A 17,453-nucleotide genomic window follows, 5' to 3' on the forward strand; every position below is an offset into this window, starting at 1 on the left:
AGACAGTAATCAGCATCAGTTTTAATTTCGAGATAACTTTAATGTTCGATATTTTACTGCAAGACTACAGGAAAGATATAGCTGGTCTGCACTAAAATAAAAGAGCACATGATTGTATGATGTGCATACATCTCTTCATACATCTACCTCACTCTTGCATAGCCCGACAACCCTTTGCAGTTTATTCTATACTAGAAACCCCCACTTCCACAGATCTGACCAACGTGTAAAGCAGCCAAAAACAGTTTAGTTTAGATCAGAAATAGATGAAGTAATGTGTCAGTTTTGAAAAAGCCTTAAATAAGGGTAAATGTGTGACTATGACCAAAATCTGTTCAAACATACAAAGCACATATATTTTTTTCTCAAAATGCACAATTGAAGACTTCAGATGTAAAACCCTTAAGTGCGTCTGCATGTTTTTTGTAAATGAGCATTTTTATGAGGCTTTTATGTTAAGGTTCACTTAAATGGCAATAAAAAGGTTATTAGTCAGAAATTGAAAGGCCTTATTTACACAAATGTCAATTTATTTGTATTTAACAAATTTGACTGTCTTTCACTGCAAAACCCTCTAAGTGGTGCAAGCTTTTTTTGGCAAAAACCTCACAGAATGTAAAAATGAAGAAACTGAACCAGATATTAGGTATTTACATTCAAATAGTCACAAGGGACCATGGTCATTTTGCATTGATTCTTTTACGAATATGATCACGAATTTTCACGTTTTTTCGTGATCGAATCATGAATTTCTATTTATGAGTCATTGTCACGTATTGGTTACTCAACTGCTTTTTCCTATTTTCAAACCATTTTCGCTTCGATGTAGGGTTAGATTTGGTTTTTGCGTTAGGATGTCACTTTAAGTATTGGTTTATACAATTTTTTCTGATTTATTTTTTAATTTCAAAACATTGTCGCCTGGCGTTAGGGTTAGAGTTGGGTTTGGGTAAGGATGTCATTTTATGTCAATCTAACCCTAAACCGAAGCGACAATGGTAAGAAAATAGGACCAAACAGTTGAGTAACCAATACGTGACAATGACACATAAACAGAAATTCGTGATACGATCACAAAAAGACTTGTGACATTATCACGAAAAATAATTAAACAAAAAATACGTGACTATAGGTACGTAATTTCGTGTGACTGGGCTGCGTTTAGCGGTTTTGCATCTGAGCTTCTCAATTGTTCTCATGAGTAACTAGATTACCTTTATGCTATTGTTGAGCACTTTGAATAGCTTTCAAAGATTTGAATTTTGGAAATATAAAATTACATAATTTAAATAATAAAAGTATTTATTTACAGCAGTGGTTCTCAAACCATGGGGCGCGCCCCCCTCGGGAGGCGCAAGATGGTGCCGGGGGCAGTTTATGACATTTTATAAAATACTTTTTTATAATAAATCCAGATTTCAAAGGAATTATTAATTAACAATTATTAAAATAATAAATTGTGTAGGGCGCAAAGGAATACACGGTGGGAGGGGGGCTTGCAGGGCAAAACGTTTGAAAACCACTGATTTACAACTTTAGAGAAGCATGGATAGAAACATGACTATTTAAAAATGTATAAAAAGAAAGTGAATAGTATATCACTCAGAGCTTTTAAACTCGCAGTTGTCACAAAAATATGTTTTGGCCCTTAAGTCATAACCACATAATGGTTACGTATTGTCATTTTAAGGTTTACTAAAGTATCATGTTGCAAACATCTGTTTAGCTGTTGACCATGACATTATTTTTTCCTGCTGGCTTTAGGCAGAATGAAGAAAAACACAGAAATTCTTAAACTCTTCATAGTAGTGCAGCTCATCAGAGAAGCTACAGGAGAAGCCCAAATCTTTACATGAGCTCTTGACCGTATGAACCACACAAACAGGGATCGTCTCAAAAAGCTGTTCGGCCATCGCCGTCATGGCGGGCTTCTTCTGTTCCGAGATCAGATTCTGTATCTGGTCTTTACGTACGGGTTCAGGTGAGGCGCTGTACGAGATCACAACGTTTAACTTGTCATCAGATGTCGGCACCTGAAATCGACTCTTTCCCGTCAAACCATGAAAGTCTTTCTTACTGGTGAACATGCCCGTAGGAGAGTTAAAGACACGGACCGACCAGCACACCCAGTCGTATTTCTTTTTCAAATGTTCGATTAACATGTCAGCCAGTTGCTGGTTGCTTTTGTCGCTGTGGTCTCTCACGATACGTTTGGAGTCCAGCTCAGCCTGCGTGGGAAAGCTGTTGATGCAGTCTTCGATAACAACGATCATTTTAGACTGGACCACTTTCATCTTCTCGCCCCACTCTTGAAGCAACTTCTCTTCCTCACCATAGCCTTCCAGACTTGCGTGTCCCACTAAAGCTATCAAACCGATGCAAAACAGTTGCTTTAGCATAGCACAAAATTCCTCCACCGGTCTGCGGCTCTTCTGCTCATAGTTTAGCGTGATCTCCAGCACAGACTCTCCTGAGAAATTATCTCCTGTTACCGCATTATACAGTTTGTGGAGGTTGTTGTCACCGCCTGTCTTCTTAAAGTGCTCCAGAAAAGTCTTCTTTCTGACTTCTCTGAATTTAGGTTTGGCATTGAGGACCTCCATAAATTTGCGGAACTGGTTGAGCAGGTTCTCTTCCACAGAGAAGTAGGTATCATCTATCCCGCTTCTTTTGATCTCATCGTTGATCTGCTGGATCTCTTCGGAAACGGCTTCGAGGCGATCTCGTACCTTCTGAAACTGTTCTGTCATGTACTGTGCCTCTTTGCTCTCTACGTTATCCAGCGCCAGCTTTACAATAGGAGCCACGATGGAAAAAACAGGGAAAATATCTCCAGCGACGCTGGCTATCACTTCGGCTCCCTGCTCAAATACTTCCATCACGGTCTCCACGACATCCTTCTTCTGTGCAATTTTCTGTAGTTGTTCGGCCATTCTTCAAAAGTTTGATTGCCAAAAATATCTGTGAAAACAAATGATTAAGAGTAAGCTTAAAACACCACAGTTTAATTTTTAGGATTGTACATAATTAATAACATATACAAAAAAAAAGGCATTACCGTGAATACCAACGTAACAAGTTGCATGCATGCTGGCGATTTACTAAGAATAATTGTGCAAATAGCCACACGTGCAAATAGTTAGACACACCCGTATTTAGAGAAGGGTTTTGTGCCAAATGTTGGCCCTGCAGCACATTGGACATATACCAGGGCTTTCTAGTATGACACTGCAAAAAATGACTTGCCTACTTAGTATGTTTGTCTTGTTTTCAGTACAAATATTTAAAAATTTAAAACAAGCAAAAGAATCTTGAACTTTTTTCTTAATGTTGACTAGTGTAACATGTTCAATTTTTATGGGGCAAAAATAATCCAGAGACAGTTTTACATGTCCATTTACAACCCTAGGATTTGCCCTTTAGAATGAAATGATGTATTATTACCTTATTTAAAAGGGTCATGAATAATAATGTTGAGCTCTGCTCTGATTGGCTGTTTTACAGAGCAGCTCCTTCAGTAGCTCTGTGTGTGTAAACAGACCTTATGTTTGAGTCTGTATCAGACGAAAATACTGAATTTAGGAATAATCAATTGTTTGGAGATTGTTAATGCACGTTTCTGAGTGGTAAGTTTGTGGTTCCTGCAAAACGCAACTGTAAAGGTAATAGTACAACTTAGCCTAAATGCTAGCATTTAGCATTAACTAGCATATAGCGCAAACTCAGCAGACACTACTTTGTTTCTAGCATTGTAACAACATTGTACTTAATTTAATGTGTGATTTAATGTTGGTGGCATACATATCGACTGTAATGTTGAGATTGGCCTGTTTTTCAGTGGTCTTTTGCATGCACAAGGTTTACATAAGAAGGAGGAAACAAATGCGTTTGAGGCTCACAATATGTTATTACCATGTACAGAGCTCGTATTATTCAAATAAGTAAAAGGGTCAATGACGTGACGTCAATTATTTTGTGTCCATATGATTCAATTAAATGTAAAAGGGTTAAAATTTCAAAATAAATTTGCATATTACTTGCATACACTCTCTTTTTAGAGGACCAAGTCTAAAATTTCTGACTTTATTTCATTTTGAAAGAATATTTGGGGATAATTGCAAAAATGTCAATGTGGTGTAACAGGTCTGTGTCAATTGGTGTAACTAGTATGATTTTAACTGAAAATATAAATATATTCTTTAAAAAAAGGTGGAATCAAATATAATCATCTAGTTTAGTGTAATATGATTTTTTTACAGACATTTTTGCATCATTTGTCAAAATTATTTAGAAAACAGAGTGGTTTTAAGCATATGTCATGACAAATATTACAGAAACGCGTTAAAATTTTCATTTAGAAAGAACTAATAAAATGATATTTTAAAATGATTTTTTATGATTACGCTTACATGCCATCAAGGTGGATAAAATATTTGATATTTCTCATTCTTTGGCGCAATTGACGGTTACACCATTTGACATTTTCAGGTCAATTTAGTCTTAACTTTCATGAAAATGGTGCAAATGTAGTTTTTATTGCATAAAATTAACATAAATACACTATGTGCAAATTTTTGAATTTCTCATCTTGCCAAACCGTCTTTGTCACTGAGCCAAATACAGTTTTACGTTCTATGGCACCTTTAAGGATTTTTAGATATTTGGACTGAAAACAAGACAAAAATACTAAGTAAGAAAGTCATTTTTTGCAGTGTGACAATCCATAGGCTAGGCTTGCCTTTTAGATATCTTTAAAATGCTTTGTACTTTCATGGTCACACAAAACCTGAAAGCACACTCAATTTTTCCTTTTTAAAGACGTCTAATAGCTGTCCAAACACTGCCCAGATGGCTAAATAGAGCCTTTCAGTGAAAATTTAAAAGTCGTCTACATAGCCTAAAATAAATGAAATTAATTAATTAATTAAACTAAGCACCTTGTAATCATCATCGACTTTGCTTACATTATGAAATATCATATATCTCAAAAGTTATGTTTGGCAAAAACAACATGTAACCAAATTCAAGTATACAGCCGGTCTATAGTTATCCTAAATGACGGCCATTGCTAAATCATGTTAGCACGTGCACGTTCAAATCTTCAGTAAATCAGGGTTTCTTTCTCCATTGAGTGAATGAACAGAACTTACGCGTGTCAGTCTTGGTTTCCTGTAGTGGATAATAGTGGATAATTCGAATCCAGGTGGGTTCACCTAATAAAGTACAGAAAATAAAAAAAAGATTATAAACCAAACAACTGCTCCTGGAAAGCAAAGCACAACAATACTGTAGCCAGGTGCATGTACACATGCTGAGAGATGTATTAAGTGTCTGACAACCACACCCATACACAAGAAACGGGCCAGATGCGTTCATTCAAACACTGAAAGAAACACACTCACCTTACCACACAACATGTCATAGTAAAGAATTGCAATGCAACACAAAGGCATTTCAATTGAAAACAGTTTGACCAGTTCAATGAGATTCCCTTATGTAACACACAGCAAAGCAAGCCAAACAAAACAAAACTTTTAAAGGGAGAACTAAGTATGTTTTCCCTAAAGGTTTCTTAGATCTTTTGATCTAAAGTTGTATGCCTAAATGCTGTAAATGTGTTTAAATTACTTGTTACAAAACTATTTTTCTTAACTATTTGGATGGTTTTAATGACAGGATAGTAAATGAAAACCACAGAAGTGAACTTGTTATGTGTGTGTGTGTGTGTGTGTGTGTGTGTTTTGTTTCTGCACACATCACTTTAAATGCGGTAAACTATAACAATGAATATGTGACACGGACATGACCTTACTCAGTTAATGTTAAAGATATCAATTTTATATTTTTACAGAATGTTCTTTACATTATGTATGATGATTTTATGTACAGTAAAAATGACTTTAACTGGATTTTCAAAGGCAGAGTCACACATCTGAAAATACTTCATGTGTTTTTGTTATGGTAATAAAGATCAGAGAGTCAATACTAAAGACGCTGTGTATATCTGACACAGTATCAGAAAGTCTAAATACACCTTTATCATATACACAACAGTATAATGGGATATGCCAAAACTGCTTAAGGTTTTCCGTAGGGCTGCACGATTAATCGTTTTTAAACCGAAATCGCGATGTGAATGGATGCGATTTTCGAATCGCAAGAAATGCGATTATTTCGATTCAAAACTATTAAATATAACAATCATCTAGTACGCAGTTTTTGACAGTTCGCTTCATGCGCATTTTACGTTTGATGCAGTTTAGACCAATACAGTGCATGAACACTGAGGTGCTGACTACACGTCATCACACCATTTGGAAAACATGAGCGCGAGCAGCAGTTCAACTCCTCAACAAAGTGTACGGCCATATGATTTCCGCGATGCGGAAAACACGGACAGAATCGCGAAATGCATATAAATGGAATTAACTGCACAACGCGGAATGTCATGAAGTTGGCAGATTTTGGATTCAGTCATTTTAAAAACGCATTATAACTCATTAACCGGCAAATGAAAGGACAGAAATGCGCGAAAACATTTCCCTTTTGTGTAATGTTGGACTTAAAGAAAGGTGTATATACGTCCGTTTCTTGTCATGCATCGCAAACAATGGCAAGCGCCTCATCAGACTATAAGCAGGTTTCATTAAAGCCCGGAACACAGCAGACGAAACAGGTACATTATACTTTCTTGCACGCGCACATCTGCACCGCTTTGAATATTTACAGGCATGAGGGTTCATGAAGCGCGCACACAGAGAGCAGTCAGCACACGCGTGATCACTAAACTTAAGTTTTCTTTCTTGTCTAAGTGAACATAAACAGCTGGATGTTTATCAGTAGGCTATATTGAAGCAGAGCAGTTTAGCTGTCTTGTGTCTTAAAGTGACAGTAACCTGGTGCTTTCTGTGTCAGAAATGTTTATTACACACCAAAAATTAAAATCAGTCCTTACTCTTAACTGAACAAGCTTCTGCAGCTCCACATTTAAAATCCTACAGTGAGGACTGTGCAGTCTTTTATTTGTATTTTTTGCTTATGTTAAATCATAGATTCTAATAACTAATATATTTACACTTATTACAGATGCCTGAAAAGTAAAACAAGATGAGTATAGTCTTATGATTAAAAGAAAAACTAAACATTTGCTTGTCAGATGCATTGTTGTAGTGACAGCCAAAATACATTGGCCTATATGTTATTTTAAATAAAACTTTCAAAAAAAAAAATTTAAATTGTATTTTTTTTAATGTTCTTAGATTAAAAAAAAGTGTGTCTGCAGAATAGCAAAGTCCTGCAGACAACTTGGTACAATGTTTAAGAGGTTTTAAATAAACAGTAGCACAGCATCTTTCTTTGGTGCTATTAAAACCACCACAACAAACCTGGATGTACCTCTTTTATTATATACAAATGAATCGCACTTTAAATCGCGAATCGCAATTTTGATCAGAAAAATCGCAATTAGATTTTTTCTCCGAATCGTGCAGCCCTAGTTTTCCGTGAACATTCTGGTAGGGGTGGAAATTAACAAGGTAGCTCAACTAGCTAAGCAAGAACGTTTTTCCAAAGCACTTCAGTAACCATGACAACAAGACCAGGAAAAACAGCATCGTGTCAGCTTCTTCTCTCAACACTTTATATTTATAATAAACCACAAGTCTTTAGTGTTGCTAATTCCCATATGCTGTATGTTTTAATCACTGGCTTTAACGAGAATCTCAAACAATAGTTGTGTTAAAGCTCTGCATTAAAGTTGCATAGCAGGATGTATTCACAGGCCTGCGATTTAATGGAGATGCGTGCACGACAAGCCGAAGATAATGTACGTCTGTGTCCCTCAAACACAAAAAAGTTAATCATTCACATCATTTAAGTTCATTTAGTTTATATTTTAGACGGTAAAGTTACACAATGTTACATTGCGTGTTGTCATACGAAACACTTCCTGGTTTAGGGCGCAGCAGCGATCAAACAAACCCTCAGAGTTTTTGGGAACAGATACGATAATGCGGTAGAAGTACAACGAAAGAGTTTGTTTTTTGCGTAAATAATCGGTTACTGACCAAACTACTTAGGTTTTTAAAGAATATAAACGTCACGAGCTGGAGAAAGGACACGGGACAGGAGAAGAAAAAGACGATTATGGTCTGAAGAGAAACGCCCAGAAACTTTAGCGCTCGTGAGCATAAACTACACAAACTGAAACATTATATTCACGATTAAGAGTTTGTAATATTACTGTTACGAACCAAACTCACCTTAAATCGACCAGAAATGGCAAAGAATGAAAGAAAACACAAGTTTGTGCTGATCTGTGTGCAGTAACTTCTGATCACGTGTCGGTTCTTCTCTATCTCGACACACCCTTCAGATATACGGGAGGAATCTAAACTATTGCTTTTAACTAGTCTGAACATTTACCATGGTAACGTCAGCTTCCGCCAAAATATCATTGTAACTTTCTAATTTAACCACGGTTTTGCTGCAGTAACAATAATTTAAAGCTACTTCTAGTTAAGTCATGGTCGACAAGGTCTTCCCTTACAAAAATTAACCTTGGTTTTATTGTGGTAAAATTGTAGTAACCATGGTATTTTGGTGTATTGATTACTATCAGCAAAACCATGGTTTAACTACACTAACCATGGTTTAACTATGTTTTTTGAAAACTATGGTTGTCAAAACCATGGTTATTTTGTGGTTACCATGGTTTTACTACAGTAACCATGTTTTTTTTAACTGTAGTATAATGGTTAATTTTCAAAGAATTACAGGAATCATATTTTACCCTTACGAAAATGAACCATGGTTACTGTAGTAAAATAATGGTTGCCACAAAATATCCATGGTTTAAAAAACATAGTAAAACCATGGTTTTGCTAGTAGTAATCATTCAATACACCACTTTACTACAGTTTTACCACTTTAACCATGACGTGTGGTAAAGCTACAGGTATGAAAATACACACAATAATCAGTACTCCAAAACATGGTAGACTACTTGTCTTTTACCATAATACAACTAGTTATTGTTCATAAGGGTGCCCTTACGAAAATTAACCATGTTTTTTGTGGTAAAAGTGTAGTAACGATAGTTTTTGATGTATTTATTACTATTCGTAATAGCAAAACCATGGTTGTACTACAGTAACCATGGTTAATTTCCGTAAGGGTGCTATTGTTACTGCTGTATAGTATCCCTACTGAAAAATCCAACTAATACCAGCTGGTTTTAGCTGGTCTCCCAGCTTGGTTTAGCTGAACTTGCTGGTGTAGCAAGCTGGTCTTGCTGTGTTTAAGACACTTTTTAAGCTGGTCTAGCTAGCTGGTCATGCTGGAAGACCAATTGACCCACCAGGTTTGCCAGGCTGGAAAGACCAGCTTAGACCAGCTATTTCCACCTTAAACCAGCTAAAACCAGCTTCCAGCTTATGCTGGTCTTTGCTGGATTTTTCAGTAGGGACCGAACTGCAGAAAATAACTATCGTTTTGTCGAATTTGAGTCTTTTGTGTCAGTAGGATAATACCAAATTATGTTTCTCATTGTAGTTACAATTAATGTAGTAGGCTAACTAGTATGCAGAAACTATGGTCATATGGTACATTTATGAAGTCCCCATGATATTTGGGTCGCTAGTGATTGTTTGAAACAAATTCCTAGATCATTTCTTTTATTTTGTGATTACATATCATGGATTACAGAGACTATATGTATATTTAATATAAAATAACATCTTTTCAGTAAAGCCCTCTGCCCCTTTTAAGACATTTCACTACATTCTCAAGTTTAACTGATATGCTTTCTGATTGTAAACACCACGGCTAACAATAAATGCCATTATAATGCACCCAGCCACTTTCTTGTTAGCCACAAATGGCTTTTTCAAATCCGTTGTAGACCAACTGATAACAAAACCGTCTAATGATAATTTTACATCATTTATATATGATGAGTGCGTTAATGTTTGGTCATAGACATGTTATACAGGTATGCAACAAAATAAAGTTTCGGCGAGAATTCCCAGGATCTTTGTCTTATCTAATGCTGTGCAGTTTAATACAATCATACTTTTGATAACAGAAATATATTGAAGACTGATAGCCATTTGTATGTTTCCAGTCTTCACACATCTATTCAGAATGAATGCAGAAATACGCCTTTTTGTGACTCGCAAAGTAGTAGCATTCTGGCTGAAAGTTGTTTTTCTCCTCTACGTTCTTATAGCGGCTTACAGCGTGCACCACGGTGTTGGGAAGAGAGTCGCACAGGGTCTGAGCCACAGACATCATGTTACCCTTTAACTTCTGAGTTTCAATCTGTTCCAGCACCTGGTTCTTGTTGATCGGTTTCGGGTCTGCACTGAACGACACAACGATTCTGATGTTGTTTGGGGTCAGAAGATCAAAAAAGTTGCCACCTCCTCCCCTTCCCTGGTACGTTTTGCCGGCAAGCCAGTTCCAGAAGAACAGGCCACTGTGGTTGAAGACCCGAACCGACCAACACACCCAGTCGTATTTCTTGGCGAGGAGGTCGAGTATAAATGAAGTGAACTCTGGGTCAACCGAGCCTTGGCGATCCACAAGTTGCCGCTCCACATCCATCTTAGCCTGCTCTGGGAAATTCTCGATGCATTCGTCCACGGCTGCCTTCATGCGTTTCTCGACCTCTTCCATGCGATCCTGCCATTTCTTGACCATGGCTTCGCCTACAGCTCCCTCCTTCAGGGCAGCGTGACCCATGACTGCTATAATTCCCACAACGAACAGCTTCTTTAGCCTGGCGCAAAACTCCTCCACCGGCCTTCTGCTCCGCTGCTCAGTGGCGACCACCGTGTCAAGCATGGGATCTCCAGAGGTGTTTTCTCCGATTACTGCGTTGTACAAGGAATCGATGTTCAGATCTGCACCCGTATTCTCGTATTGGCTCAAAAACTTCTCCTTCTTTTTCTCCTTGAACTTGGGCTTAGCATTGACAAAGTCTTGAAACTTCTCGTACTGGCTGACCATCTGCGCCTCGCTGTCAAAGTTTTGCTTGTTCATGGACGTCCGCTGCAGCTCCAAAGCTATTTTGTCGATTTCGTCTTGGATGCCTTCGAGTTTCTGGTTGATCTTCTCGAATTGCTCAGTGATGTACTTGGCCTCTTTACCCTCCGGGTTGCTCAGGAGCTCGGCCGAGGCCACGAACACGGCCTCCAGGATGGGGTGCAGCTGTCCCACGGTGGCTGCTAAAACCTCACACCCCTGCCCCATGATTTCCACTCCTTTCTCGATCTTGCTCCTGTTCTCCAGCACCCATTCTTCCACCCGACTCATTCTGAATCAAAGGAGAAAGTCCTTCCTATCCTTGTCTGTAACAGATCGAGGCAGATATATCATAAACTGGAAGCCACAGCATCAAATCAATACCAAAATCAATGCAGCCTTTTGCAAGGGTCATATTTGTTTTCCTAAAACGAGACCTTTAGAGTAACCCGAGATGAATTGGACAGTTAGACCACAAGGGGGGAGGAAAGATATCCGTGAAGTTACTTGTGCTTGTTTTTAACATGTTTTCCATGGACCTGAGCCATCAAACGAAGAAAAAAGGAAAAATTTCTGGTCTTGTTCAGGCTTGTCCTGAGCCACATTACACCCCGCCCGTAAAGTCTCGGCAAATTATACAACAATAAAAGCAGATCAGTAGGATCAGGTGTCTGCTAAGTAAGAATAAAAAGCAAACACTAATGTGTACAATGGTTCAAAGTGCACATTAAAATATAATGAGCACACAGTCATTGTGAATATATGAGAGTTTCTTTCTAGTTGGAAAATAATTCAGCATTTACAGTAAACCCCGGTTGTAAGGCAGATGTTTTCAGGGGAGGTTGCTGAGAAAATATATTTCTCTGGCTGTTTAAGCATTTCAGGACGTTTCTGGGCACTTTGATTACACAAGGGAGATGATCTCACACTGATATCTAATTTCCTAAGACTCAATATACAGAAAAAGGCACACCCAGATCTGAGACTGAGATTTTTAACCAATGCACTTGTTTCTCTAGTGAAACTATATATTTTTCAACAAAAAGATCTTTTACATTAAAAAAATAGAAAAAAATTAATCTACAAGGGTAAACTTTAGATTTCATAAAGATGTTAGTCATGATCAAAGACTCAATTTAGCTCTTTTATATAATAAGATTAGAGATGGTGAAAATAGGGATTAGGAGAATTCAATAGGATTTAAAATGAAAATCATGGAGGCTCAACAATGCATCTTTCATGAGAGCTTGCGGATCTTAGAGGAATTAGGAGCAAAAAAAAAAATACTTACTGAACAATACAACGAAGTCCTCCTTTTCAATTATGATGATTTTGAAATTAAAACTCCAGGGCGTTTTCGATTTAAGACAAAAATGACTTCAAAGGAAAGAGAAATTCAAGCTAATACTAGGTGTAGAAACTCAGTGCTTTGATGGTTTTAACATGAAAATAAAAAGAACCAACAACTGGTTCTGAAAAAGAGGAAGGGAAACTATCAACTGCTCTTTAAAAAGCTGAAAGCCACATCCCTTATTTGTAATCCTCTGTAACTCAGAGATCCATGAAAGCCAATATTGACTTAAGCACAACATCCTGCTAATAAAATGATTACCATAAAATGTCCTCATCAAATGTTCATCAAAATTGTGAACAAAACGTTTTATTAGTATTATCTTTTTGCCTTTGTAAAAAAAAGACTTTGCCTTGGCACCATAAAGTTTTTTTTTAAATTGTGAAATAAAAAAAATAAAGAGAACATATTTATTAGGATTAAAAAGGAAGAAAAAAGACTTACCGTTAGTGTTGAAGTATACAAATGTGTTTTCTAATGTTCCAGCACATGCAGTCCAACTGTGTCTAAAGCACCAGCTTCTCATGGTCCACATGTATATATAGACTTTTCCCTGTGACCCTCCCACTTTGGATTAACTCCATCCCCTGCCAGCATTCCTCAGAGCCCACTCGGAGAGATGAAGGACAGACATGGAGGCAGATAACATCCTGTAAACAGTTGCTTCTAAACTCAGCATTTAATTTAATGACATGATGGTGTTTAATTCCAACCTTTCCTTGAAAAAATCCTGCTTGGTGTTCCCTGCTACGGATCATCTTTACAACAATATACTTTTTAAATGTTTTCAATCATAACTTTATTCACATCAAAACTTCCATGTTTGTAAAATTCTCCCTTTTTTTGTCTTTTTAGGGGACCTTGGGGAGCAACACAAATTTGCATGTACTGCCCTTAGGGAGGGACGGTTCTTCGAGGTCATTTCCGTCACATCGCAGAGAAAGACTTCACTGTTTGTGCATCCCCGGCGTGGCAGGCGGTCAAATGCAGCTCCTTTGTGCTGCAGCAATCGCTGTGACACGCTGGCATGCAATGACTCGTCTGTGGAGGAACAGTAGGAGCCTGTCGTGGACTACAGAGACTCTGGTACTTCTACATTTTAATTCCTTATGTCACTGTTACATGTTGCACTATGCAAATCAGTCAGGTTTTAAACAAATGTGCTCAAAATAGCACAACACTGTGGAGCTGGAGCATAATAATCAGTAAGCGAGCATGGATCAGGAAACATTTCCATAAAGAGCCCATTACCATAAACAGCCTTGCGGTGCCATCGACATTTTATTTACAGAAATGTTTTTTTTTTTATCTTAAGGTTAAATATTTACTTAATGAATGAGGTGTCCCATCAGTCATAAAATAAACAATATAGTAAAAGCTATGACGCACCACACCTGTTAAAAGCTAACAGGCAGCATCAATAGATGTTTACGACTTTACACATACATTAAATACTAGTAATTAATTTAATAATTAATTTACTTCCCATAATAAAAAAAATATTTTTTGAAAGCATTAAAGCACTGAAAGATGCCCAGATAACTTTATGCACAATTGCATAAATTTAAATTATTTTCTCTTATATGAGTAATATTTAACTGTGCATTTTATAAACTTAAATCAAAAATGCAAAATCTTTCTGGGTCTCACACCATCACTATGAATCACTACAAATTTAGATTTGTATATCTCTCACACATATTCAGTGGATATCAGTTTCTTTCCTATAGCTATTACTTTCTGTGTTTCAGAATGAACTGTGTTGAAGTTTATTTCCTTCCTGTGCTTTCTCACACTTCGTCTCTTTGCCCTTCACCTGCAGACAGTTAAACTCTCATCCAAAAATAAATAACTGAGAGTAGAACAAGGGGAGGTAGACTACTGATGTACTGATATCTTTATGTTTAATAAAAACAATACTTACCTAACATCTTAAGTTGAATTCACAGCACTATCGTCATTATTGTATTATTATTTGGATTATTTATACATTATTTGCAGACCTGCAACTGTATCTCGAAACAATTTGGTAATGATATATTTGTGCACAATGTATTGTACATGGTGTTTTATTGTTGCAATGGATGAGATAAACCACTAACCTTTGTTAATTGTTTAAGGACGGTGCATGTCCAGCATGCTCAGAATATTAATGCATACTTTAGTTTGCCATTGCCAAGTGTGTCACCATGGCTGCACACAGATCTGCCACAAGAGGTCACTTTGGTTCAAATAGATGCCATCATTAGATAAGCAAAATCTGATGTGCAAGACATTTATTTTATGAATCTCTTCAGAAGACAATGAACGTCAGTGAACTCGGTCCTGTTTTTTTTTTTTACGAAATTCAAGCATCGGCAAGTCGCTTGGAAAGTTTTAGGATAAATGTTGTGAATTAATTTTTGTGGGAATTGGCTTCAGGCTATGTTGACTAACCGTAAAATTGAGATTATTCAGACAGGTTTGTCCTCTTAACCGAAAAAAACGATGATTTAGGTGGGCCTTGCTTAGGAATTGCATCACGTGGGTACTAAAATGCGCTTTGGCACACCGTCGCAGTTGTGCAGGTTCAACGCACGCCTCATTTAAATGTGTCAACAAGCAACTTTTGACATGAAAGGGAAACCAGATCTGTTGTATCTTTCAATAAGGGATTTTGCTTATTATTACTGTGTTGTTTTAAAGGATTAATCGGTTAAAAGTCTGCCCACGTGCTGTCATTTGATTGTGTCAGTATTGTTGAATAAAGTTGTTGAAAATAACACTGAGATAAAATGCAAAAAATAAACAAGATGATTTCAAAGGTCTGCAGTAGAATAATAAATATTAAATAAATTAAATATTAAATCTGCCCCAACATGTCATCATATTGATAGCAAAAAATAAATAAAAATATCACAATACCATATTTAAGAAATAACAGCCATAGAAACCATCTATCACAGCATTGTGGTGGTGAGTTTTGCACATGCACTTGCATTTTCTTTAGAAATTGTAATAATCTAAATTGATTTGAGTATTATTTTAATGAAAATGTCAGGAAAAGTTATGCGGTCAGATCGTTTCCTCCTTTAACATGCTGTGTCAGTGAACATCTGCCTCCAGATCACAGACATCAGTGAGGTTTTAGTGAACTATGCAGAAATGTCGCTTTGCCAAAGTCTGTTATAATGACAGATGTAATATCTGTGTTTTCTATAGCCAGCTTCAGAGGAATTTACAATGATTAAATATATAATCACATGTATTTTCTTTGTGAATTATCCTTTGCATGCATTTAAAACACAATGCATTTAATACTAAAATGCATAAAAGTTTATATGGTATATTTTTAGTATACCCTGTATTTTAGACTTTTATTATGGGGGCTGCATGTGCTGTGACATCATCAGGGGCAGCAAACAGCAAAACCCCCCTTTTTAAAAATAACCCTCTTAAACATGTTAAACACATTTGTGACTCACAAAACCATAAAGGTAATAAATAAAAATTTGGACTCTGTGGGTGCAAAATATCAAAATATTTATAAAATCACCTTAGCAACACATATTACTAATGATAAATAAAGTGTTTATATATTTACGGTTGGAAATTTACAAAATATGTTTACTTAATATCGATAATTTTGACTGCAATAAACCCATGCGACTTGTTTTGTGGTCATTTCATTATGTAATAAAATCTTTGTATAATATAATCCCTGAGTCAAAAGGTGTGTTGTAGTTCCCATCTTCACCCTCAATGTTTAGCTGTAATGTGGATCCATGTCTCTATTAATTGCATTCAGGCCTCTCTGCCCTTTAAAAACCTCAACCCTTGAGTCCTTTGCAAATTGAAAATGTGATTACAAGCCAGACGGTGATGAAAGCTGAAGGTCACTGCATTGGATTGTGTTGTTCTGTGAAGGCAGCAGAAGGGAATTAATGATCAGTTGTCATTTAACCTTAGTTTGTCATTTCATGTTTCATTTCATTACCATGGATGATTCATTGTTGAGAGTTAAAATAAGGTGTCTAAGCACGTGCACCCACATTGCATTCAGTTTTCGTCTGAAGGACATTTTTGCTCATCTGTTTGGGTTTTCAATCCAGGGTCACTTTGGTGATCACGTGATTTTCCACCATGAAAATAACATCACGCCAAGAACCATACTGCCACAGATAGATAAGGGACTGGAGGAAAGGCTGTGTTTACTGACGGTTTTTGTGGTTAATGAAAAACAGAAGCATCCTCGGCATTCAGGTTATACTTGCTTATGAACGTTAAATATTTACTTAATGAATGAGGTGTCCCATCAGTCATATAATACACAATATAGTAAAAGCTATGACGCAAAACACCTTCTTAAAGCTAACAAGCAGCATCAATAGATGTTAACGACTTTAACGTTAACTTAATTTACATCCCATAATAAAAATACATTTTTTGAAAGCATTAAAGCACTGAAAGATGCCTAAACAAATTTATGCACAATTGCATCAATTTAAATTATCTTCTCTTATAAGTAATATTTAACTGTTTAGTTTATAAACTTAAAGCAAAAATGCAAAGTCTTTCTGGGTCTCACATCATCACTACAGTCTGTGCTGTTATAACTTTATATTTGTTTATTTCTCACACATATTCATTGGATATCAGTATTTTTCCTATAGCAATAACTTTCTGTGTTTTACAATGAACTGTGTTGAAGTTTATTTCCTTCCTGTGCTTTCTCACACTTCGTCTCTCTGCCCTTCACCTCCAGACAGTTAAACTCTCATCCAAAAATAAGTAGAACAAAGGGAGGTAGACTACTGATGTAGCTACTGATATCTTTATGTTTAATAAAAACAATACTTACAAAATAATTCATGACATCTGCAGGTTATGCAACAAAAAAAATAAAACCTTAGTTATTTAAGTGTTTTTTACAAACATACCTTTAAAAAAACATTGGTGTGCATCTGGAGTCAAAACAACAGCACTGATATATTTAAGATATTTTTATTTAAGACATGCATATTAGCTCAAACATGCATATTAGTCTGGGACTAGACTTCAGCCCTGTCTGGGAAACGCCCCAACGGGTTAAGAGTGC

The 17,453-nt window shown here is 36.6% G+C and overlaps 2 protein-coding genes across 3 annotated transcripts; both read right to left on the reverse strand.

Moving 5' to 3' along the window:
- Window positions 1-19: 19 nt before the first annotated feature.
- On the reverse strand, window positions 20-12,906 carry LOC135789169 (protein rapunzel-like). 2 transcript variants are annotated; one of them, XM_065298855.2, is made up of 3 exons: window positions 12,821-12,906; window positions 5,151-5,213; window positions 20-2,961 (listed from the first exon to the last, which is right to left on the reverse strand). In XM_065298855.2, the coding sequence occupies exon 3, from the start codon at window positions 2,931-2,933 to the stop codon at window positions 1,761-1,763; it is 1,173 nt and encodes a 390-aa protein (XP_065154927.1). In that variant the 5' UTR covers window positions 2,934-2,961; window positions 5,151-5,213; window positions 12,821-12,906; the 3' UTR covers window positions 20-1,760. The 2 variants fall into 2 exon arrangements, with proteins under 2 accessions (XP_065154927.1, XP_065154926.1); XM_065298854.2 differs by lacking the exon at window positions 12,821-12,906 and adding an exon at window positions 8,262-8,661.
- On the reverse strand, window positions 9,658-12,490 carry LOC135789167 (protein rapunzel-like). The gene is made up of 2 exons (XM_065298851.2): window positions 12,317-12,490; window positions 9,658-11,351 (listed from the first exon to the last, which is right to left on the reverse strand). Exon 2 carries the CDS (start codon window positions 11,314-11,316, stop codon window positions 10,135-10,137), a length of 1,182 nt encoding a protein of 393 aa, XP_065154923.1. The 5' UTR covers window positions 11,317-11,351; window positions 12,317-12,490; the 3' UTR covers window positions 9,658-10,134.
- Window positions 12,907-17,453: the final 4,547 nt, after the last annotated feature.

The sequence above is a fragment of the Paramisgurnus dabryanus genome, chromosome 13, assembly GCF_030506205.2.
Source record: "Paramisgurnus dabryanus chromosome 13, PD_genome_1.1, whole genome shotgun sequence".
NCBI classification, from domain to species: domain Eukaryota; kingdom Metazoa; phylum Chordata; class Actinopteri; order Cypriniformes; family Cobitidae; genus Paramisgurnus; species Paramisgurnus dabryanus.

Excerpts from the sequence above, each read along its gene's own strand:
- LOC135789169 (XM_065298855.2), bottom strand. The coding sequence starts at position 2,933 with ATGGCCGAACAACTACAGAAAATTGCACAGAAGAAGGATGTCGTGGAG.
- LOC135789167 (XM_065298851.2), bottom strand. The coding sequence starts at position 11,316 with ATGAGTCGGGTGGAAGAATGGGTGCTGGAGAACAGGAGCAAGATCGAG.